Source organism: Lytechinus variegatus, chromosome 5 (assembly GCF_018143015.1).
Source record: "Lytechinus variegatus isolate NC3 chromosome 5, Lvar_3.0, whole genome shotgun sequence".
Taxonomy (NCBI): domain Eukaryota; kingdom Metazoa; phylum Echinodermata; class Echinoidea; order Temnopleuroida; family Toxopneustidae; genus Lytechinus; species Lytechinus variegatus.
In genome coordinates, this window is record NC_054744.1 from 29,506,173 (window position 1) to 29,532,151 (window position 25,979).

The 25,979-nt window shown below is 36.1% G+C and overlaps 2 protein-coding genes across 2 annotated transcripts in view; both read right to left on the reverse strand.

Annotated features, from left to right (window-relative positions):
- Nucleotides 1-6,994: 6,994 nt before the first annotated feature.
- On the reverse strand, nucleotides 6,995-12,431 carry LOC121415894 (polyubiquitin-C-like). The gene is given in 3 exon segments (XM_041609273.1): nucleotides 6,995-8,312; nucleotides 8,315-10,022; nucleotides 12,283-12,431. Coding segments are annotated over 2 exon segments (2,283 nt in total). The 5' UTR covers nucleotides 10,017-10,022; nucleotides 12,283-12,431; the 3' UTR covers nucleotides 6,995-7,731.
- A 3,434-nt stretch (nucleotides 12,432-15,865) lies between these two features.
- The window catches only part of LOC121415895 (fibrillin-2-like), a 92,198-nt gene continuing 82,084 nt past the window's right edge, over nucleotides 15,866-25,979 (reverse strand). The window contains exons 60-63 of the mRNA XM_041609275.1: nucleotides 25,663-25,782; nucleotides 24,110-24,232; nucleotides 22,929-23,049; nucleotides 15,866-18,698 (exon numbers count right to left, since the gene is read on the reverse strand). Of these exons, the coding sequence (XP_041465209.1) occupies nucleotides 18,245-18,698; nucleotides 22,929-23,049; nucleotides 24,110-24,232; nucleotides 25,663-25,782 (818 nt within the window). The 3' untranslated portion in view covers nucleotides 15,866-18,244. The remainder of the gene's footprint in view (nucleotides 18,699-22,928; nucleotides 23,050-24,109; nucleotides 24,233-25,662; nucleotides 25,783-25,979) is intronic.

Consider the following 25,979-nt stretch of genomic DNA (forward strand, 5'->3'; position numbering starts at 1 on the left):
AAAAGAACAACAAAAGCAGCACTAATTATAATTATTTAACTCTCACTTCAAAATACATATTGAACATGTATACTGTCTGCATAATTATGTATGGTATGCTTTTATTTTCCATTGTTTATCAAAATTACTGAGGCTGGTCGCCCTCAAAATCGTGATTTAATGTGACATTCCATGTTCTTGCCAAATTCTATTAAAATTTCTTGCTTTTTATGTTACAGCTATAGGAGATCATGGATTTTAATTAATGATTTTAAAAAAAATATTTACATCAATTCTTTCCTGAACCTACTACCTCAGATCCAACCATAAGTTTTCCTGACTGCTCTGTATATTGAGGCAAACAAATTGCATTAATTTTTCAAAAGTTACTTAGCCCAGTGGTGACAAAGGAAGTCGCAACAATGTTGCATTATCTTGATAACGAAACACTCTTTGCTTCCAATTTTGCAGTACTGCATCTCTTTTTTTTACAATATTGTTTCATGTAAAATTATATTAGATTCATACCATAATGTTTCTTGTAGCCAATTTTATTTTTGCATGAGTATTTTTTTAATTAGTTTCATTGTCTATTAACAAAAGTCTGCTGTCAATAAATTATATTTATTAGATATGATTGCCAAAATCGTTTTCAAAATTATTTCATTTAGGTATTTCAGGTTCTGTTACACACTCTACTGAAACGTTATTTTCTACTGAACTTTACTAAAGAACAGTGCAGCTCAGTTGTGGGTCAATAAAAAAATTAAATATTTACCGAACTTTAAATTATTGTGCAGCGTTATGGAATACATCAGAGAGCATGAGAGAGGTGAACGAGGGTGCATGGGAAGAGGGAGAGAGGGAAAACCCTAGAGGGGGGGTCGGAGAGGGAGGGGGGGGGGGGGAGATGCGGATTATGCATTAAGGAGGTTCAAGCATTGAGAAGAGAGAGAAAAGGATGATGACAAAGAGAGGAAAGCCGGAGGGTGCGGAATAGATAAGACGATACGGGGAGGGATGTTTTCAAACAAAATTAAAGGGGAAGTTCACCCTGAAGAAAACTTTGTAGTAAAAATAGCAGAAAAAATAGTAAAAATATTGGTGAAGGTTTGAGGAAAATCCGTTGAAGAGTGAGAAAGTTATTAGAGTTCAAAATTTTGGATTTGTGACGTCATAAACGAGCAGCTGCCCCATGTGTTATGTAATATAAAATGTATGAATTTCAAATTTTGTATGGTTCCTGATGACTTAATTTTGTTTTCTTTTCATGATCGGGTGTGAAACGATTTGTCTGTTGATATACAAAAGTTACAGTGAAAACAATTTTCAATTTTCTGAGAAAATGACATTTTATTGATTTTTTACCATTCGCTATGTAGGAATGCTGCTCGCATATGACGTCACAAATCAACTACTTGAAATTCTAATAACTTTTGAATTATTCGATGAATTTTTCTCAAACCTTCGGAAATATTTTAAATTATTTTTTCTGCTATTTTTACTATAAACTTTTTGTCAGGGTGAACTTCCCCTTTAAGGGTTGCTATCAAAAGTTACCATAAAGATTTGGGGGATTGATTGTGATTTGTAAAAAATACTTGAAGATGGAACATATCGGGGTGATATAAAACATTTTTGAACATTGAAGAGTATAAAACCTACTCTAGGCTGTTCAATAAATAAAACAAGAAAAAAAAGTTCCATCAAAATATGATGAAATGGTGCAATGATAATCATCATCATCATCATTATTTTTATCATTTTTGTTGTTGATGTATGTTGTTATTATCATCATAATCATCATCATTATAAATATTGTTATATTTCCACCGAGTTAATGCCTGTCTTTCCTCTATCTTACTTTTCCTTCTGTATGTTTCATCATTTTTTTCTCCCCTTTTCCACTATACTGTGAAAAAAAAACCACTGGGGGTCGGTCGAATTACCCGGCCGTCCATCATCCCGGCAGTGGCGCCATATGACAGAAGTAGATTAACTCCTTAAATGCTAGCGTGTGCGTCTTTTTGGTAATGAGAGAGCATATAATTTTATCCAATTATTTCCCCCATCAACTCCCACGACCCCCCCCCAAAAAAAACACCGTAACTAAACAATAAACAAGGCGCCTCGCCCTTTTCTGACATCAAAACATTTTGTGTGTGTGTTGAAGTGGAGTTGTGCTATGTGAAAAAGGCCATTGCCCTTCCCCCATATTCATGATAATTATCCCCAATTAATTTACAGAGTTCGTGGGAAAGTAATTAAGGGAGCCAAATACCTATATGCCAATATATATATATATTTAAAAGTGATACTATTCAAGGTATATCATTTGAAAGTGATCCATATTAAAGATAATCTTTCCATCCTTCCATATACGAAGCTCAGAAGGTAGGTCTATATACACTAGTTTAAGCGATCACCGAGTAGCGAAATAAGCCCCTAAAAATGAGCGGGCTCAGCTGCATATGGATTGTGTGGAAAAATTCCTTAAAAGTCCCGCGAGCGATCAAGGCTTTTTTTTATACCTCATTTCAAAATGTAAATCTAATTGACAGTTTTTTTACACAATTTTCAGAAAATATCATCACACATTGTCGAGCCCTTTTGTTTTATTTTTTTCTCTAATATTCCTCTTTTTTGTCTTGGAACTTAGGAGGCCTAGCTTAATTTGACCCGAGACATCCTCCCCCAATCCGGACGCCAGTGTCAGCGAAGAACGATGTGAACCTCAATTTAATCAAATAATTCTAAATTATATCCCATCCTCCCGAAATATAGGCCCCATAATTATGATTGCAACAAGTGTATGAAAATTAAACGTGAAGGAATTATTGGTGTGATAATACACCAATTAAGGATCCGGACAAGGACCCGGATAACAAAGGTCTTTATAAACATTGCCCATTTAACTTGTTAATATATTATTCACCTCTTGCTTATTTACTTTCGTTTTGCATCTGAATACGTCATAAATGGAAACAAACATGCCTGAGGTCAATCCTCGATCTATCCTCATAGATGCACAGATACATGGAATGGGGAATTACACCATTTATTATATTTTTTAAAACAAATCCCGGAAGCATATAATATTCTCGATCTCCCCACAAAATGCGGATGAGGCCTCTACCAATAACCCATATACCTCTTTAGAAGCTATATTCTACAACAAATTAGGATTCAAAGATTTTTATTTTTTCTTCAAAAGCCATTTTGGCGACGCAGGCTAACCATATATAGGTTGTACACCCTGCGTGCTTTTCCGTACTATTTTGTAAACATTTTGTATAAAGGCATAATTTTTTCAAATGATTACCCCTTTTGGGTTCCTCATATCATATTATTCGCTAGTCTTGATGACTTGGGAATGACGACTATAGTACTCATCAAATTAAATTCCGAATCAATTAGTCACTCTAACGAGGCCTCTATGTACATGCCGGGTGTACATGCAAGTCTTATGCTTTGACTCAGTGAAAACCTGACCCCGACATTTCATTGTATTACAATTTTTTTTTCTATTATGCGCTTTCATTTCATATGAAAAGCTGCTATAAATGACATGTATTATCATTGATCAAGAGAGAAATAGTGAGGAAATAACAGTGAAAATGTTCAATACAGACTCACATTATAATCAAGCCTATAAATAAAACAGCCCCACTCTATCCCCTCAAAGAGAAGAATAATCTAAATTCATATCAAGAATTGCCCTATTATTGCAGGGGCCGCGGGACAGTTTTGAAAGTGGGGGGAGGGGGGCAGAGCCAAAAGTGATGAGGCTGACCATGCAAAAAAAGTGGGGGTTGAAGCTCGCCCCCCCGTTCCGCGCGGCCCCAAACATCTTACAACTTCTAATCATCTAATGAATAAAGAAAGTATAGATTACTGTTTGCATTGACTATCAGTAAGCCCGGGGTTCAAGCCCCGATTATAAACATAAAAATCATAAAGAAATAGGTCAAATGCAAACTTAAAATGATTATCAATTTGGGAATAGATCCTTTTGAAAAAAAATTAATGAGAGGATCCATGCAAAACTGGTGAACGTTATCTTTTTAAGGCGATGAATCAAAATGTGATATGCACGAATTTTATACTGGAAATAAATGATGTGTTGCAATCCAGTCCTATTTGCATGGAATCCCTATTGTATGCAAAATAATTCGAACCTTAACCCAACGACAGAGATATCTCCTGTTGTCACTATTTATACACCCCCTTTAATACATTATGAATCATCACAGAAAACGTGCCTCATTGAAGCTCTTTGGATTTACAATTTGAGCCTGAGCCATGTACAGTAAATCAGGACTATGAGAATATTCCATAAAATCATAGTTCCACGACCAAGAAAAACAAGTGAAACAGACTAAAAAAGGAAGCTTAGGAAAGAATAAAATATTGTTATATCATTTTGTAATATAATATTGTCAAAATCTATCAAAACATTTATTCTTAATAAATTAGGAATATTAAGAAATTTGCTAATTTTTTTAGCTCATATCTTTTAAGAAATTTTGCTACATTCACCTTATCTGTCCCCCCCCCTAAAAAAATTTGGCTCGCGTACAACCACGGGTATGTCGCATAAAATAGAGTGCCTAGTTTGAAGATTATAAGCGAAATACTCCCATATTTGACAAGATTTGTGTATGGGGGGGGGGGAGCTATTCGTGTTTGATATCCCCTCAAAAATAAAAGTAAATATTCATACTTTTTTTCTCTGCAACTTGAACATGTAGCAGCTTGGCGTCAAATTTAGCAGAATTACCTCGCGGGGGTGGGGTCGGCCTTAGTTGTACCTGACCCTGTCCCCCCCCCCCCTGAGAATTATTCAAAAATCTTTTTCTTTTTTAAATGATTTTCCTTTTTTTTTTTTGCTTGCTCGTTTTGCTCGCAATAATTTTGCCGTAACATAATTCTTCTCTGGTAACTTGCGTCTTTATACGCGTAACACATTTATTTTTTAAGGTGGAACACCCCCCACCCGTCTTAGAGGTGTTGTAAGAACATATATTTGCAAATTCACTGGGCAATTTTAATTAAATCAAACAAATGTATACCTATTAATGCAAGCACACCGGCAATCGATTAGCCCATTGGTCTCCCCTCTCTCTCTTAAAAGGGGTGGGGGGATCTAAAAAGTCATAACGACCCAACTCCCCCATTTCTCTCTCCTAAGAATCACAATGTGAGGTTGAAGGTTAAGATAGTTATGAAAGATGTGAAAGACAAGCGATAAAGTGACAGGAGAGATATTGAGTGAGGGGGGGGGGGTGCAGCCACTTCAGAGCACAATATCACGTCTCCAGGGTAGTCTGCAGGCACACTCTTGGTTTTTCGCATAATACACAGTCTGAAATGGCATGGAAGTGTCAAAACCGAGTCTGTGCTTGCAGACTAACATCATGGGTCCTGAAACACAGCTTAAAGGGAAAGTTCACCATAAAGAAGTTTGTTGTAGCAGAAAAATATTTAAAAAACATATTGGTTTGAGGAAATCCATTAATCCAATTATTAGTTTTTTTTTAATTACTTAAGACGTAATATAAAATGCATAAATCTTTTTTAATGGTTTGTAATGGCTTATTTCTGTTTTCCTTGTAAGAACAGGTGTGAAATGATTTGTCTACTGATATGCTGAAGATAAAGTACTAAAAACCATTTTCGATTTTCTAAGAAAATGACATTTCATTGATTTTTTAAGCATACAATATGTAGGAGAGCTGCTCGCATAAGACCCATAAATCAAATAATTTAACTGCTGCTAACTTATTTGATCGATTTTTTTTCAAATCTTCTGCCATATTTTTTATTATTTTGATTTTTTTACAATAAACTTTTTGTTAGGGTGAACTTCCCCTTTAACGATTTACCATGGGCATATTTTTATGATAGTTGATACACAATTATCAACCAAATCATAGAAATCAGCCCATGATCAATCGCAACTCTATACATGGCACAAAACACCTTAACACAAGAGCCCAATTTCAAGTAAAATCAATCACAACACAGCATACACACATAAATCAAGAACAAGACTTCATAAAGGCTTATCACTATGGTAACAACATCAATCATGTAAACTACCATGGTAACTGGGCTCAGCATCCAATCACAATGTTCCCATGGTAGTTACAAAAAATGAGTTAAGTTTCAATAATTAGAAGTCTTCTTGAAACTGAGCCCAAGGCAAGTATTCTGAAAAGACTGATTTTTTTTTTTTTTTTGAATACCAGCTCATGTACATTTGAATCTGCAGAAGTGACCCTTCTGAAAGTTCCAACAATTTTTCAAGCTAGAATAATACAACTCATGTGCCTGTATGAAGACATAGGTACATGTATTACACTCTCTGAAGTCAAAATAATTGCCATGGCACTGGAAGACTCAACTTGTGCAGATTCACCTACATGTAAACAAACTCCAGTTACATCCCCCGTACATGCATTTCTCTCCTCTATTCAACTTGCAAAATAAACCATCATCAGAACACACACTGCAGTTAATAGACAAAACATGACCAGTCCAATTGTATATCTTACTATTGAATTGATCGAGGCTTAATGACACTACCAATACAACGTGTCATACATAAATTGTATATATATGAAAATTAACATATTTTGGAATCTTTTGAAATGGAAGTAAAAATGATTTCCCCCTTTTAAATGAAATGCACAATAAGACTGATCGTGTTTTAGAGAAAGTAATAAATGAAGTTAATATCACAAAGAAAATCAACCTTCATTCAACTTGCATCGCACACAACATACATATTACCTATCACACACCACAAAAATACCTGTTACATGTACATGCAACTCTGCACAAGTCAAACCAGGTTCTTGACTCTGGAACCACCAAATGCATTTCAGAATCGTTGCACAAAAATCTGGCTAATTCAACAACTGCAGTTGAAAAAAAAGTATCGATCATGATCATGTACACATTGGGCCAAGGTCACCAAGCTAAAACAAAAAAATTACAAACAGGTATATAGTTCATATTGCATATTTCTTTTAATTTTAACATTGTATCAACTATCAGCTTTCTTCTGGATTTTTAAATGTCACATACAGTTTCTAAGTAATACCAGGGCTCGACAGGAGTGGTCTGGGGCAACTTCAATTGTGAGTCAGGCAACCAATTTTTTTGGAAAACCCACACTGGATGGCCCGGTCAGGCTACCAAAGTTTTGATAAATTGTAATGTTTTCTATTATTTTGAAGCCACCAAAGTTCTGAAATTTATGATTTTGGACAGATTGGGCCATCAAGTAAAAAAGTTGGTTTGGAGCATTGGTAATACACTGGAATGAAATAAAAAGAGAATGAAAATAGCATCATACACACTTTGTGCCCAGAAGGCAACAAATTAATGTTTTGATACACTTCAGGAACTAAAAATGAGGACCATGATTGCAAACACTACTGTATTATTTGACTTTTAGTAAAATTCCTAAAAAGTCAAATAGCAAAGGTTGAGGGCAAGTTAATATTTTTGTCAGAATTTACTCAATGAGAAATAACTCGTATTAAGTTCTATACGTGAACATCTTTTCTTTTACTGAAGATAAATGAAAGAAATTGGATGATGCACATGAACCTTCTTCATCTACCATTATAAAATGTTGTGATACCAAAGTCATACATGTATCCTTACATTTGAAAGTTTCCATATCATTTATTTGGCTAGGGATGTCTTACAGGGAAGTATAACTTTTACAGGTTTCAAATCTTATTGCCCACCACGGAGCCTGAGAACAAGATGGAGAGTCGACTCCTTCTGAATGTTGTAGTCTGAAAGAGTGCGGCCGTCCTCGAGTTGCTTGCCAGCGAAGATGAGACGCTGCTGATCAGGGGGAATGCCTTCTTTGTCCTGAATCTTTGCTTTGACATTCTCGATGGTGTCGCTTGGCTCAACCTCAAGAGTGATGGTCTTGCCTGTGAGGGTCTTGACGAAGATCTGCATACCTCCACGGAGCCTGAGAACAAGATGGAGAGTTGACTCCTTCTGGATGTTGTAGTCTGATAGAGTGCGGCCGTCTTCCAGTTGCTTGCCAGCGAAGATGAGACGCTGCTGATCAGGGGGAATGCCTTCCTTGTCCTGAATCTTTGCCTTTACATTCTCGATGGTGTCACTTGGCTCAACCTCGAGAGTGATGGTCTTGCCAGTGAGGGTCTTGACGAAGATCTGCATACCTCCACGGAGCCTGAGAACAAGATGGAGAGTTGACTCCTTCTGGATGTTGTAGTCTGATAGAGTGCGGCCATCCTCAAGTTGCTTGCCAGCGAAGATGAGACGCTGCTGATCAGGGGAATGCCTTCTTTGTCCTGAATCTTTGCTTTGACATTCTCGATGGTGTCACTTGGCTCAACCTCAAGAGTGATGGTCTTGCCAGTAAGGGTCTTGACGAAGATCTGCATACCTCCACGGAGCCTGAGAACGAGATGGAGAGTTGACTCCTTCTGGATGTTGTAGTCTGATAGAGTGCGGCCGTCCTCGAGTTGCTTGCCAGCGAAGATGAGACGCTGCTGATCGGGGGGAATGCCTTCCTTGTCCTGAATCTTTGCCTTTACATTCTCGATGGTGTCACTTGGCTCAACCTCAAGAGTGATGGTCTTGCCAGTAAGGGTCTTGACGAAGATCTGCATACCTCCACGGAGCCTGAGAACGAGATGGAGAGTTGACTCCTTCTGGATGTTGTAGTCTGATAGAGTGCGGCCGTCCTCGAGTTGCTTGCCAGCGAAGATGAGACGCTGCTGATCAGGGGGAATGCCTTCTTTGTCCTGAATCTTTGCTTTGACATTCTCGATGGTGTCGCTTGGCTCAACCTCAAGAGTGATGGTCTTGCCAGTGAGGGTCTTGACGAAGATCTGCATACCTCCACGGAGCCTGAGAACAAGATGGAGAGTTGACTCCTTCTGGATGTTGTAGTCTGATAGAGTGCGGCCGTCCTCGAGTTGCTTGCCAGCGAAGATGAGACGCTGCTGATCAGGGGGAATGCCTTCTTTGTCCTGAATCTTTGCTTTGACATTCTCGATGGTGTCGCTTGGCTCAACCTCAAGAGTGATGGTCTTGCCAGTGAGGGTCTTGACGAAGATCTGCATACCTCCACGGAGCCTGAGAACAAGATGGAGAGTTGACTCCTTCTGGATGTTGTAGTCTGATAGAGTGCGGCCGTCCTCGAGTTGCTTGCCAGCGAAGATGAGACGCTGCTGATCAGGGGGAATGCCTTCTTTGTCCTGAATCTTTGCTTTGACATTCTCGATGGTGTCGCTTGGCTCAACCTCAAGAGTGATGGTCTTGCCAGTGAGGGTCTTGACGAAGATCTGCATACCTCCACGGAGCCTGAGAACAAGATGGAGAGTTGACTCCTTCTGGATGTTGTAGTCTGATAGAGTGCGGCCGTCCTCGAGTTGCTTGCCAGCGAAGATGAGACGCTGCTGATCAGGGGGAATGCCTTCTTTGTCCTGAATCTTTGCTTTGACATTCTCGATGGTGTCGCTTGGCTCAACCTCAAGAGTGATGGTCTTGCCAGTAAGGGTCTTAACGAAGATCTGCATACCTCCACGGAGCCTGAGAACGAGATGGAGAGTAGATTCCTTCTGGATGTTGTAGTCTGATAGAGTGCGGCCGTCCTCGAGTTGCTTGCCAGCGAAGATGAGACGCTGCTGATCGGGGGGAATGCCTTCCTTGTCCTGAATCTTTGCCTTTACATTCTCGATGGTGTCACTTGGCTCAACCTCAAGAGTGATGGTCTTGCCAGTGAGGGTCTTGACGAAGATCTGCATACCTCCACGGAGCCTGAGAACAAGATGGAGAGTTGACTCCTTCTGGATGTTGTAGTCTGATAGAGTGCGGCCGTCCTCGAGTTGCTTGCCAGCGAAGATGAGACGCTGCTGATCAGGGGGGATGCCTTCCTTGTCCTGAATCTTTGCCTTTACGTTCTCGATGGTGTCACTTGGCTCAACCTCAAGAGTGATGGTCTTGCCTGTGAGGGTCTTGACGAAGATCTGCATACTGACCTGTAGAAAATTGACAAAAAAATGAAAACATTATTGGAATCTGTTTTTCTAAAGACCTTTATTCAGAGTAGCATGCCTGGAATTCAACATGGCAAACTTATTCCACAAGTCAGCTCAGTCAATCCACACAACACGAACCACATGCATTGACATACACAGGCATTATCACCCACCACATGCAAGTCACGACTTGAACACCAAAATCCCCTTTAAAAATGCGAATCTGTGCCATATTTCAATAACATGCGGTAGCTTTGCTCAGATTTAAGAAATGAGGTAGCCATAAAATGCTCTAAAATTAAGAAATCTGTGGCGGGAGCAAAACATGGTGGTACAGTGCAGATTTTTTATGAAATATTCAAAATGGAGAAATTCAACATTGCAATTCTAAATATATTCAACCAACATTGATCATTTTAATGCAATTTTCATTATGTGAAAAGACTTAAGAACAAAAAATGGTTCAAAACATGTCAAATTCGGGGCAGCTTACTCTATAAAGTCTCTTCCTTCATTGTCTTGCGCTGCAGTTTCACACCAACCAACATGGCAATGTCAGGAAACAATTTCACCTCAAAATTTATCTTTTTTGCCAAATATTGTCCATTTGATCCTTGACCCAAGTTTCAACCACATCAATATTTGCTGTATTTTGGCTTCGTTCTCAATGTCATAGTTTGAATTCTCAGTTACATGTAGGTTGACATCGCCGCACTCGTCCATTGCCGTAGTTCTGATATTGACTGAATAGCAACCAAAATCTTGCTAATGCAGTTGGGCTGCCTTGAGCAGATCTTTTGGTCGTTGACTTCAGTCCATATAAAAACTATGGCAATGGCCAAACACGCACCACGCTCAGTTAAATCTACTGAGAATTTGAACTATGACATTAAGATCGAAGCTGGATTACAGCCGTTTCAGATGCCTGCAATTCAGGTCAAGGATTAACATTAGCTGATTAGGGTCTTAAGTTACGACTGTCAGTTATTTGACATAAATTACGACAAAAGTTGAAATTAGTTCCCCAACATCTGCGCTGATCGGGAGAGAGGCCGTTGTGAACTGCACTGCTATTGCATTATTCATAGGCGATAGTGCCTGGATACGTATTGTCTAGACTTTGCACACCGACCAACTGGTGCACAGCCAATATGGGAGAACATCTCCCATGAGAGAGATTATTTTCAATATCAGAATTTTGTAAAGATTAAAGAACTTGGGTATCCAATTTCAGAGACAGTCTCCACTCCCAGTTTGGGAGACCAATTTCCTTTTTTTACACATGCAGCAAAAGAATTACCTTGGCAGCAAATAAAAATGTGATAGGGCCTAAGCAGATACCTCATGAAAAATTACCCCTTTTCATCTTTAAAAATTCACCAACTTTTGTATTTATATTTTTTTCATCCATGGCCATGCACATACAAAACAGGCCTTTGCCATGGGCTTCTGTTCTGACCTTCGCGAAAAAATTTGGGGTGGAAAAAATTACGCTTTGTTGGTGTCGTTTCTTTTGCAAAGCAAGTCTTCAATATGGGAAATTGTCTCCCATAGACTATTCATGATTGGCCAAGTGCCTCTAGATCTAGGCCTACTGCCAAACGTATCTAGAAAATCTACACCTAGCTATCAACGTTTTAAGTTACCGTACCGTACATGCCTCATTCTTTCTCATGACAAAAATTCTTTGTCATTTCAATCACAACACTTCAGTTCAGACTTCATCATGTTCATCATGGCAGCCCAGACAAAAATTGAATGAAATTGTCATTGCATTCACACAATCCATGGACCAGAAATTGGCATGGCCATTTCCACTCATTGTCTTTTAATTCAGCGTTCATGAAAATCCCCACCAAACATCACAATTGATCATCATCCATACCACACACACCACACAACAAAAGACGCGACGTCTGAGTCAGACGATCTTATCATGCACACACACGACGCAATAATCCACGGTATCCACCCTACAATTTCAATGATTTCTACGCCCTATAATTTGAACTTTCAATCAAACTAAATATGAGACTTTGTTCATGCTGTTAATGTTCCTATATTGCCTTCATTTGGAAAGCCAAACATAAATTACAACAAAAAAAAAGCACACGAATAATGACGACGATGTGGTCGTTGACAATTTATGTTCTTCATCATCATTCTTCTTCAAAAGTGCTTTTTTTAAATCAAACATTTACAAACTGCATCTTCATTGAAATAACTGCCTTAAAATAATGTGAAAACCTCGTCTACTTACTTTGAAATTAGAGTTTTTCTGGAAAAAAATGGACGAGTTCTTCTCGAGTGCAACCTCTGCGGAAGTCTCATGCAATTTATTGACACTGCGACGCTTGCGTGTGTTTTATATGGTGCTTTGTGTTGACTTGCGATTGGTCAGTCTGTGTCACATGGACTATTTCATCCTTTTCTATTGGGTAATAAAGATAGATTGTGTATCTATGGCACATGACGTCATATTAACCCGCGCCAGATATTGCAGACGATCGATGACTCGCAATTTCGGAATTATGCAATATAATTTCGGCCCAAAACATTTTCTGGAATGATCACTGGTCGCGGGAGGTATATATTGGCGACTGTGTTGTTGTTGTTTCCGTTTAACAGAGTTCATAAAAAAATATTTACGCCTTTTTTTTTGCTTATAAGTTTTTTTTCAGTTTGTGTTTTTTTTTTTATTGAAAGAATGAAACATAATTTACATAGGGGGAAAAGACCCTGGGGAAAAAACATCGTTTTACCATTTCTAAGTAAAAAACAAAAACTTCCATGCTATCCATCTATCTATATCTTGTTGAAGATACAAGGGAATCACAAAAGTGATTCTGCAAAGTGGGAATTTAGATTGTTTGATTGACTGTCACGGTATTTTTTCGCCCAATCGTTATGTATACTATAGTATCACGTGTTAAAATAAAAAAAGTAAACGGTTCAACATTCTTAATAAGTTTTTGAAAGTCTTGCACAATGTCCCTTCAACAAAAACTTGTTTTAGATATCAGAAAAATGACCGTCCTGTTATTGTTTAGTATTTTGTTAGATATTTTTGGATGATTGCTTGTCAGTGTATTTTAGGTGCCCCAATATTCTACAATAATGCTCTAGTTGCCAAGAGACACGCGGGGCACAAGGAGGCATTAATCCACTTTTGGCATCGAATCAGTATGCACGCAGTCAGATTTGACACTAATAACACGATACATCTAAAGTTGATATAAAGTGATTGTACAATACACTTTGTAGAATAATTATGTATGTAAATATAAATACATACAATGCATTTTTTATAACAATTATACAAATACAAAGCGATTGTACATAGCACTTTTTAAAATAATCATTGGACATTGTCAGGATTATTTGCCCCAACTCCCGCAAAAAAGGGAAGAAATGTTGTGAGGAGCAAAGAATGATGTAACCCCTTGACCAACAGAAAATTCAAGGATCTTCATCAAAGAAATTTAATCAGAGGTATAATTTCATTATGAATCAACAATTTGAATACAAGAATAAAATATTCTCAAAAGCATTAAAGGAAGATAGCTTTCTCCACAACACGTTTTAGTATTTTCATTTTTTGACACCACAAAATTTTAAGACGATCAATTTCAAGACATAACAATGTATAGAGGGGCCGTGGCCGAGTGGTCTAAGGCACCTGGCTATAATGAAAAGTCCGGGGTTCCGGATCCGCGGCACCTATGCCCGTCGCATTTCATCTACAAAAGCTCCTTTATCTTGCTTTCAAATGAATGGAAATGCTATATGCAGTATTGGTAACTAGGTGTGCACTTGTTTAAAAAAACAACAACAAAAAAACAATAAATGTATTCAAATCGGAATTCGATGGGATAGGCCTACTTCTTTCTGTTTCAAAAAAGATTAATCCATCCCAGAAGGAAAAACTAGTAAGACCAGTAATTTATTTACTGGTTTGCAGTAGAATTTTACTGGTTTCCAGTATATTTTTACTGGGCCAGTTGATTTTTAACTGGACCAGTGATCGACTGGAGACCAGTTCTAACAATTGCATTCCAGTTGAAAACAATAAGTAATACCAGTTAAACTGTTTTTAATTAAACTGGTGTTACTGGTCCAATAAATGGTTTATGTTTACTGGACCAGTTGATTTTTAACTGGACCAGTAAAAATCAACTGGAGACCAGTTCAAACAATTGCATTCCAGTTGAAGCAAAAAAGTAATTTCAGTTAAATTGTTTTTCATCAAACTGGTGTTACTGGTCCAATAAATAATGACTTTATTTCAAGAAAGATCATTTGACGAATTATGGAAAATGAATCTTGCAATATTCAGAGAAGTTATTATCGTTATCATCATTTATCATTGTTATCATCATTCTTCTTATAATTATCATAATCATTATTATTATGATTGTTATGGTCATTCATGTTGTTATCATTCTTATTACTGTTATCATTGTTATTGATATTATAATTATTGATATCATAATTATCAAGTATTAACATTATCATTAAAATAATTGTCTCCTTTAATTATGATTAAGATCAAAACAAGATATATTCCTCTGATATAGTCAACTGGTCAAAAGTAATTCATTGTTTGAAATTGAACTGGTCAAGACCAGTAATACCAGTAATTCTGATGATGCTGATCATGTGGTTAACTCATTTGCATATTTCCTCTTTTTAAAAGAAAAATCAGGATTTAGAATGGAATATCATTGCAATGGCACTCATTGTTGTTTAAAAACTTTCTAAATAAGTGTGTGAACTAATTCACAATGAAAATGTGTAATTTCATATATCACATTTAAAATAACAGCAGAAAGATTAACCCTATCTAGGCCGGCCGGGGGCTCCCCCTATCTCGGCAGTCGACCGCGCGATCTCGCCGAAAATTGGCACGCGTGTTGCCTGGGACATAATCTACAAAATTGTATAGTAATTTATTTCATGCGAATCGCTAAATGATTATGCTAATAATTTATGCGTAATTAGTATGCGAAATCATACTTTTTCCTCTAAATCCCTGAATAATTAAAGCTCCAAATGTACTAATTTTGGTGTAGAAACTCTTTGTGGTGTTCTTAGCAAGTGTACATGAAAAATTGTGATATCAAATCATTTTCTTATGTATTATATTGTTTTTTTTGCAATTTCTTATATAATTTCTTTGTTTTTTGACCTTTTGTTTTTCATTGTTTTTTCAATGAAATTTGTTGGGGACTCTTCTGAGATCATAAAAAGCATAAAATAAATACATTTAGACCAGCAAAACTAAAATGATCATACATTTATGAATTTTGGTTGAAAACACAATTTGCATTGACTTTGTACACAAACCAAGTTTTTGAGCAATTTTTGGTGTGACATGCACTTACATAATGTTGCGTAATAGTGGAACCACGTACCTGGGTGACGCAAAATTGGTCTCAAAAGTTGCGCAAGACTTGAAAATATCGCGCGATTGGTTGAGGGGGGGGGGCCTCCGAGGCCCCCCAGTGAAAATTCTACTGGTCTAGTGGAACTGGTTTTTCCTTCTGAGATAAATTTGAATATCGATCTGTCAATGTCAGGTCAATTTGGAAGTCTAGTATATTTCACATCAAAAATGTAATTAGCATAGTGATGTTGTTGATGAATATGCTACTTAAAAGCGATTTATCCTAAATGATTTCACTATCAAATGCTTTAAAAATTATCGCGGGGGGGGTGGGGTGGAGAGGGCTGTAATTCCAAACTTTTATTGCCCTTCTGCCTGGGGCGGGGGTCATGGTGGATAATTTCAAGGTGAATTCATTAACAACAGCAAATACAATACAAAACAATAAATCTTTAAGTCATAAAATGGTTTCATTTATTATTCATCCACGCAATTTACATGTACACCTTTGTATGTGAGCCTGTTAAAACGAATATAATCAATTTGCGAGTCTAAAGTACAACAGTCAACAATCTTTCATAATATTGATAAAGGTCATCTGCTTATCAGAGCTAAATCTCAACGATTGTAAACCATAAATTCACAATTTCCATTCTTCTTTATCAATAGAACTAGATAAATCTGAATCTGTGTGTAACTATATGAATCAAGAATAGAAAACTACATGTAATTCCATTCTTGGATAATTCACAAACTAGCTAGCACCTTTTAAAAATGTACAGTGATAAAAATACACTTTGCCTTCTAGCATTTATGTACTTAGATTGTCATACATAATTGATCTGCTATTCCATGTACGAGAATACATCTTTAAAACCTTTTTGCAGTTGTACAAAGTACAGAGACATCTTTTAAAAATAATTTTGATTTACATTATTCCCTACTACTAGACCCCCTTGGTAACATCCATTGTAGACTTACAGTTCAGTATTCAAATAAATGTATCTTTACGTATGTATATTAAACCCACACCAATATAGATATAAAATCAAGTACATAATATCCATATCATTATAAAAGTATAGAATGTTTTGCATAGTTGATGAATGTTTCGATACCTCACTCTTGAATTTCATGTAATAAAATGTGGAATGTTTGGGCAAGTCGATGGAATGGACTTGGATTCAACTAGAACCTACAAAAACATTTACATGTTTGAAAATTCAGCTTGTATTGCCTGCTTTTAATACTTAGCATTCATCAATTGAAAATTTGAAATTTATTTTGCTGGAAAACCATATGAGACGGTTTATCACAAAACTGTTGTTAAGTTTATTGCTTGATCGTCGTATTCCAATAAAACATTATTGTACATTGAAGGCACATTTGGAATACAGAAAGTTCAGACGGAAACATCCAGTGGAAACAATGCCTGATAAATCTTCTCTGCTGATAAGTTAGATAAATGAAAACAAAACACATATTAATAATACCTGTACATGCACATTAGTTTTAAAAATACATTCACTCTTTACACAAGATTAATCATCATTCGTGGTGATACACCTTTTTTTTCTTCTCAAGATTGAATATTTATGTATCTAAAACTCTACTACATAAAAGACAAACACTTAGAATGATACAAATGTTTTTAGTCATAACGCTCCCTGCCCATAACCCATATATATAAAGTCCTACCTACAGTACATATAATACAAGAGATGAATGAAAGAAATAGCACACATATGAAGATTAGGCAGCATCTGAGCATGTCAAGTGTATTTTGCTACTTTACTGTGTCAGCCTGATCTATGGGTAAGAATAATACTGCATTATGAGGGTTGAAAAATAGAAGGACTCAACTTGAAACCATTACTTTGAGAAAATGGATGTTAATAATATTCTACCAGGCAAATCAACCAAGGTGCGAAGATACATTTACCCATATGGACAAATTAAACTTGAATTCTATATGCTTGGGTAGTGTTTTTGTTACAAATATTTGTCCTTTAATTTTTCAACCCTGGTTTTACTCTCCAAATACTTAATTTCAAGTATCCATACTGAATAGTTAAAACTAGAATCATTGGTATTACATAGGTATACCAGATTTATGCACCATGATTGATAAAAAAAAATCTTTTTGAATTGATATTTCTATGCCTAAGCATAAGAGAAACTGTATACTAGACTTCAACATTCTACACATAAATAATAATATAAAGAGGAATTCTTAGAGGCTGATAAAACTTCTGTTATAATAGCCATTTGTTAGTAGAGTAATAATTGCCCTCGGCCTTTGATTGTCTAATAAGTGTTTTTAACTTCACCTGAGCTTTATACTGTAGTCTTGAAAGTTTCTCTTCATGATTGAAAAATCATTAACTGAAATTGCATATTTTACTGGCCACTCTAAATTAAAGAACCCTAAAACAGTCCTGTTTGAGTATATGGAGAGGTGGGTGTTTCATAAAGCTGTTCGGAAGTTACAAGCGACTTTACAATGAATGGTATATGACCCTTTGGGCCAAATCAACATCAATGAAAATTTGGAGTATATCATTTACCACAGAAAGGGTCACCATTTGTTTGTAAAGTCGCTTGTAAATTACGAAGCTTGATGAAACATCCACCTGGTTTCTATGTCTTTTTTAATCCACCATTACTCCATTCCGTCTTTGGTGGAAGTTCTTGAAGCACTGTGTGATGTGCTATACTGCACCCATTAATCAATGATGATAGGCTTGCAATGTTGTATCCTTAGAGGATATCACTGTTGTCAATCATTAATTAAGCCAGGAAGTGAAAAAAAACATGTTAACTACAAGAAGAGAGTCTATCCTTCTTCATCAGCAACTATTTGAATTTGAATCTGCATGGCTACGGGCTCTTCCACTAGAGTTTGAACTTCCGCTAATATTGTATCATTTTTCCTCTTCAGCACACCTTCAATCTCGAGTTCGTAGAGACCTGTGGTCTTCACGTTTTTGCTGAATCGTAGCAGGGACATGCCCTCTGCTTTCCTCTTCATCATGAAGATGTTGTCTTCGTTGCCCTTCAAGATTACATACTCATAACGAGCAACCTGCCTGGTGTACCCGGTCTTGAATTTGGCAATTTGATGTTTGGGAATGGCTTGTGAAAGCGGGACGTGGTAAAGAAGGGCAGTGTTGTTGGATATGATCGATGCTGAGTCAGTGTCTTTGGTCTCTGTGGCACTTCTGCGCTGCCTGGGGTTCCTGTTGCAATGGTAGCAAGGTTGGACAGAATCTCGATCTGTCACACAGGCTCTGTTAGAGTAAAATGAAAAAAAATGTTGGTCAAGCTTTTTTTCTCTGCAAGATAATGAATGAAAGGGAATGATGATGAAAAAAAAAAAGAATAAACATCATCTGAATACTATGAAATATCTGGATATTAGTCCATAATTACAGTAATTCCAGATTGCTCTTTGTTACTGTATTTAAGCATGACAAACTGTGGAAACAGGATATTGTGGCTATTTGAGCTTCCTGCCTTTTTTCCTTATGAAGCAATTATAGTCCGGGTTTAGAAATTCTATTGCAGTTAAACACAGAATAAATGTATGTAGTTTTAATAGAGTATACATTCAGAAATGTAAAGGTCATGACTAATAAGAATGTGGACCTTCCAATTCCTCCCTCCCTCCCTCCCATCCATACATCAATCCATCATGTGTGTTCACAACATTTACATTCACATAAATGAGAATACAGAAATAAACAAGAATTACATGTACATACAAAAAATATAAGAACATACAAAGATCTTGCAACATACATGTATGCTTGAAGCTTGAGTCATGGCAAAACCATTATTTCATAAAGAAAGCAAGTGATAGGGTTTAAAGAATATAGAGAGAAGATGAAATACGTATAGAAAAGAATTAGGTACCCAAAACAAAAATATGAAATTATCAAATAAATAAAATTCAAGCATAAACTACTAGTATTCTGAAGAAGAAATTATACAAGCCACTGGTGTGCCTCCCCTACTCATGGCAACTTGCAGTTCTTGTGGGTAATCATAGCTATTTAAACATGTAGGGTCCTTGATTTAAATAATGACTTTTATATGATTTGATTCTTCATATTTTTTCACGTTTTAAAGGGGGAGGGAGCGGGTGGTAAAAATCAATCAACCATTGGAAATTAACAAAGATGATGATGATGAAAACATATGCACAACATTTATTCTGATGCCAATATAACAAATTTAGATCAACATAAATCAGGGCATTCAACTGACTAGCCTTGGGTCTTAAAAACATAGCTATTGACAAAGATTATCTGTTTGATTAGAGATCGGACCATCCATGATCTATTTTGTGAGGTAGCTGATATGTTTACACAGCCTAGTCAACAAAAATACATCCACCCTCAAGGTAAGAGGTCAATCTTGTTTACTTCAAACAAAATACTGGTAGAAAAGATAACATAAAAACATCATGTGATGTAACAGTGACCCTCTGAATTTTAGTATTCCTTTCAGTTTGGTATATACCAATTCAGGAGTCTCTACCACATACCAAGTAGTCTGCAGCCAAAGACTCTGCCTTACACTCTGATCAACAAGTGTGTCTTGACACAAGACTAGGGCAAATACAACTAACACTTAGCTCAAAACATATGATATTCAGAAATTGTGTAAATATTATCTTTTTTATTTTTGATTTTTCACGATGACTAGAAATTGTTTTACTTCAAGAGTGGATGTGGAATGGTTTGTTTCATTGCTATACTGATGGTACAATAAAAAACCTTTCTCACATTTTCTTCTTCAAAAAACGTTTACTACGTGATAGATGGGGAAGCAGCTGGCATATGACATCAGAACCCCCCCCCCCAAAAAAAAAAAAAAAAATCTTATAACTTATAAATCTTAGAAAGATTTTCCTCAAACCTTCACAAATATAAAAAAAAATTCTTGCTAAACTTTTTTGTCAGGGTGTACTTTTTTTTGGGCCTTTGCACAAGGACTGAAAAATAGATGATAAACCCCTGATGTTGTGGTGACACATTCACCCCTCAATTTTTGTAATTGATCTAGATATTTTGCACAATTGAAGGACAAATGTGTGGTGACTGGTAAGTCATTGCTTTTCACAACAGTCATTCAAAATAATGCAATTGCAATTAAATAAAGGACTAGATTCAGAAGTCTGTGCCCTTGTGGAATGTAAGATTTTTCTGAGAAAGCAACATGTCTTTGTAGATCCAGTTTGAACAACAGGACAAATAGGTAAAACATGAACTCATATGTGTGTAGTGTATTTGTAACCACAACAAGGAACTGTGAATATTGTTCAGTATCTTTGCATGTTACATCACCCTACACAAAGATTGCACAACATATGGCAAGTACATAAATGCAAATTGGTTTGTATTGTGTGCTGGCTTGTATCACTTTGTACTAGAAACCCAAAACAACTCCTTTCAGGAAACATTGGCAACTTGCCTACAGGAACTAGAAGGACCTTGCAAACGGGCTTGTGAACAGATGTGGAAATATTCAGAAGGTTACATTATACAGTATCAATCTAGTGTTTGCGCACGTTTGAACAGAATAACCTGTTTGTTAACTGTCTTAACTGTTTAACTCCCTGTTAGAGCACAATGATGTGCATATACTGTATATTATGCAGGCACCATCAAATACTTCACATGATCTCCACTAATATAATCACCCACTAATCCTAGAGGAGTTCTTTGTTCCCTTCCCTTTGTCCTTAGCCCTGGGTAGGATCTATTAATACAAAACCCAATTTTCTTGCCTCAAAATTGTCTTGTCTTATTGTCTGAATTTCCTGTGGGTGTATCAATAGCCATTTCATGTTGAACACTGAATCAGCCGTAATAGTCTTTGTTTACATACTGCATAGGATGTAGACATTTGCCCCTTTAAATACTACTCCTATGCTGATATACATTGTCCACTACCTCCAAAATGTCTTTTGTAAACGGCCAACAAGAACCATTCTTTACATTGCATTTTCTAATTAATACTTCAGCAAAAACACAGAAGAAAGGAAGAATTAATTAACTTGCTGTTGCACAGAGAATTTAAAACAACAACATATATTGCAACATAAAGTTCAGAGGGTAGAAAACACACTCATATAGCTGTGAACTAAAGTTGCAATGTGAAGCTTTCTAAAATAGTTTTGTACTTCTTTACTTTGCTATTTCCAGTAATGGGGGAAGAAGCAGATACATGTATGAATAAATATATATTTTTTGGAATTTTAGGACTACAAAAGGAGGAGTTAAACAATTGCTAAAAAGCAGGGATTTGGTTGTGAGATTTTATTGTAATCTTACATCTCTTTGATGGTAATTTCAATGCTTATCAATTTATTTTATTTATTTATTTATTTATTTATTTATTTATTAGAACATATTTAATCAGGTACAAAAGATCAGTATAAAACTGTTTTTCATCAATGACCTGATGAAAACATAAAGAATAACATAAATCATCACATCATACATGAAAATATAGTCAAAATCTATAAAATCAAAAATAACAATACTTAGTAACATAAATAAACAAATATTGTTACTTAAATTGTAATATTAATCAAACTAAAACATTTTAAATTATTAAAAGGAACAGTAACTAATTTTAATACTACTAATTGTATAATTTATTCGCTGATAAAAACAATGAACAATGAAATAATCCTGGAACAATAGAAAATCGAGTGAAAAATAAGAAAAAAATAAAAAAAAATATAATTAAACATTATACCTAAAAAAATCCAATTCATCTACTGGTTAAATGTCTGTTTATTCTTCTATGTACCATGGTGCTTCACTGCTTTATGTCCTATCATGTCATATTTCCTTTACTCACAACCTGTTAAATAACTTTGTAGAACATCCCTATACCAGGAAGTATATATCTCCCGATATCTGGAGTCACCTTAGTCCTTTATTTTCTTTGTATATCTACAGTAGTCTTAACACCAGGGCCCCGTCTAACAAAGAGTTACGATTGATCCGATCAATCTCAAGTATATGGAAATTCATCAATGTCATAATTTTTTCTTTAGGAAATTTGTTGACGTTGATGTTGACGTTGCTGGCTTTTCATAGTCGCGATTAATCGGATCAATCATAACTCTTCGCAAGACGGGTCCATGGTTCATGTAAATCTCAAATAAACAGAATAAAATTTTAAAAATAAATGAATTAACAAATACTGAATATGAATGTATACATGAAGATACAAATAAAGGAATAAATTAATATAGTGCTCCGTATAGCAACATGCACAGAGCCTCATGAAGAGTGAACTAGATGCTGGTTATCATAATAATAATCATAATCAAATTGATATGATTAAACAAATAAATAAAGAAAAAAAAGGAATGGAGAGAAAACACACAGAGAAGACAAGACAGCACACAAAGAAATGAATGGATAACTAATTGGATGAAAGGTTGAACATAAAATTACTATATGAATAAACACAACATGCTGATAGTGTGAACTCACCCTTGTACTACACTGGTGTATCCAGGAGGACAACCACATGAGAAACTACCCTCTGTGTTCTGGCAGCTATACTGACAGGGACTGTTCACATTACCATATGATCCTTGACACTCATTGATATCTGAAGAAAATAGAAGGCAAAAAGCAAAACAAACAACCATTGTGTGAATACAAACTTTTTTTTTGTAAAAAAAAAAATCAAACCAATATGATTTGAAAAATAGATATATAAGGCATGCAAATGCTTGGATTGTAAAACATTGTACGATACAAATCAAGATACATTGAAAAAATAGCCTCACTCCACTGTAACAAGAGTGCTCTAGATGTCCCAACTAACCAAGGTAACTTCCAAAAACAAACAAACAAATACAAATGCTTAACTACAATGACAGAAATCTGTCAATGTAGTACGAAAAATCATAATTCTGATTATTACTAACTCAATTTTACAAAAAGAAAAGAAATATATCATAAGTGATTACTACTTTTCCAATAAAAAAGAAGACATTTCACTATACCTAGTCTATATATTGCGATAATTATAATATGATGTTACTACTTCCTGAAATAAATCATCATCTCTACATGTATATGCAAACATTCTATGATATATTACACTGACATAAACAGACATAAATAGAGTAGAATACAGACATATCTGCACATCAGAAAAACAAAGATTATCCATATTTTTCATCTAACTCAAAGGCATGTTCAACTGTGTTCAGATGACCATTCAATTATAGGCCTACTCATTAGCCTTTCTGTACAAAAATAAACAAACCTTTTTTTTTAGAAATTAATTGAGGTCACCAGAATTACATTGCAATTCTGAATGTAACATCTCTCTGACACAAGATGGCGCTATATACATTGTAAACTACAAGGTTCTATTTATAGTCCATGGACATCATAGAGAGGAACTAAAAGGTTGCCTTATTAAAAGCGATGAATGGGGGGGGGGGGGAGGGTATGTGAACATGTTTCAATAAAGTGTAGGACTAAAAATAAAACATTCCCACATTTTCTTTAAAAGTAAAGGATTCTCTTATGATGTTTCAATAACTAATTGGAATTAAGGCACAAGTTTACATTATCTGAAAAAAAAAATCATTTTGACTATGGCACTAGCTCAACATAATTATGCAAGGCCAAATAGTCACATAGTTTTCACATACCATTGCAAGCGAGGTTCTGTTGATCAAATGCATATCCATTGTTACATCCACATTGGTAGCTGCCCTGAGTGTTATAACAGGTAGCTTGACCACATCGACCTGGCTGTCTGCATTCGTTGTAATCTATCAGCACAAATAAATAAATAAATAAAAAAAAACACATATTAAGCTATTGCATAATAGCTTCAAAAGTATATGTTAGATAGAGGAATTTTTAAAAGATGCTCTCAGATCAATTTTCAAGAGGAATTCGACACAGACAAGAATTAACCCAGGGACAGAGGAATGTTTCATCAAGAAATCAGACAGTGATTTTCACTGACTTATTTGCTCTCAGCCTGTCAGATGCAAGGATAGTCAATTGTATACCAGGCATGGTGGATCAGTGGTAGAGCGTCCGCATCATGAACGGGAGGTCGTGGGTTCAATCCTTGGCCAAGTCATACCAAAGACAATAGGACCTTCTGCCTTGTTGCTAGGCGCTCAGCATTTAGATTGGAGAAGGGTAATGATGACATATTATGTTATGCAGGGAACGCAGGTAGAGCAGTTTCCTAACTGAAGTGGCTACCCTGGGTAAATAAAACGTCATTATTATTTTGATACCAAATCCATCAAAAGATACACTGCCCTACAGTGCCTAAAACAGACCACCAAGAAGTGTCTTGCAGGATAGCGTATTTGGCTGGTTCCTAATAAATGCAAATGTACTACTTATACAGGTATTCCCAGTTCTTTTCCGGGTGCCATTTTATCAACAGTTTTGTCCAACAAGTTCCCAGATCTCAAAACTTTCCTAGATTTTGATTGGCTGAAAAGCACTGTTACCATGGTAACTGCAGTATAAACTGACACTTGTCAGATAAAACGTCTGACAAATCCTATCAAGAAACTCTTCCCTTTCATCCAACAAGTTGTCAGATCTGACAACTTTCCTAGATTTTGATTGGCTGAGAACAACTGTTACCATTATAATAACAATAATAATAATGATAATAACGCAGTTCTTGTATAGCGCATATCACATTATGTCATAACGTCCTTAAGCACTTCCAAAGAACTTGGATATTATTACCCTGGCTTTAGCCCCACAGCCTTTTACAGTGTGGTGGCATATTTCAAGGAATAAATTCCTGCCAGATACCCATTTACCTCACTTGGGATGAGTGCAGCACAATGTGGATGAATTTCTTGCTGAAGGAAATTACGCTAGGCTGGGATTCGAACCCACAACCCTCTGTTTGAAAGTCAGAAGACTAATCCACTGGGCCACAACGCTCCACATGGTAACTGCAGTATAAAAAGGGACTTGTCGGTTAAAATGTCTGACAAATCCTTTCATGAAACTCTTCCCTTTCATGAAATTTTTTTTGTCTGACAAGTTGTCAGCTCTGACAAATTTCATTGATTTTGATTGACTGAGAAGCACAGTTCATATGGCAACTGTCAGATAAAAGTCCTTTCATGAAATGCTCCCCTAATGTCAGCAATCTACGATTTACCCTTCAGTAAAGCCAAAGAATGACCTACTTCAACAGTGGCAGTTAACTCACCAATACATCTTCCGTAGAAGTTTTCTTCAAAGCCGTCTGGACAGACGCACCTGTAGCCTCCAATGGTATTCTGACAGCCATACTGACAGATGTCTGGCTGCTCTTCACATTCATTGATATCTACAAAACAGAAAGGCAAAAAGGAAGGAAGACAAAATATTTAAAGCAATTTAAAGAATTGATTTGATGCTACCACACTCTCTGATTCTGATAATACATGTATGTAAACAAAAGTACAATTAGATGATCTTTGTAGGTTTGCATGGTAAAGTTTATAACGTGGAGAAGTGAAGTCCTGAGTCCTGAAGTCCAATTGT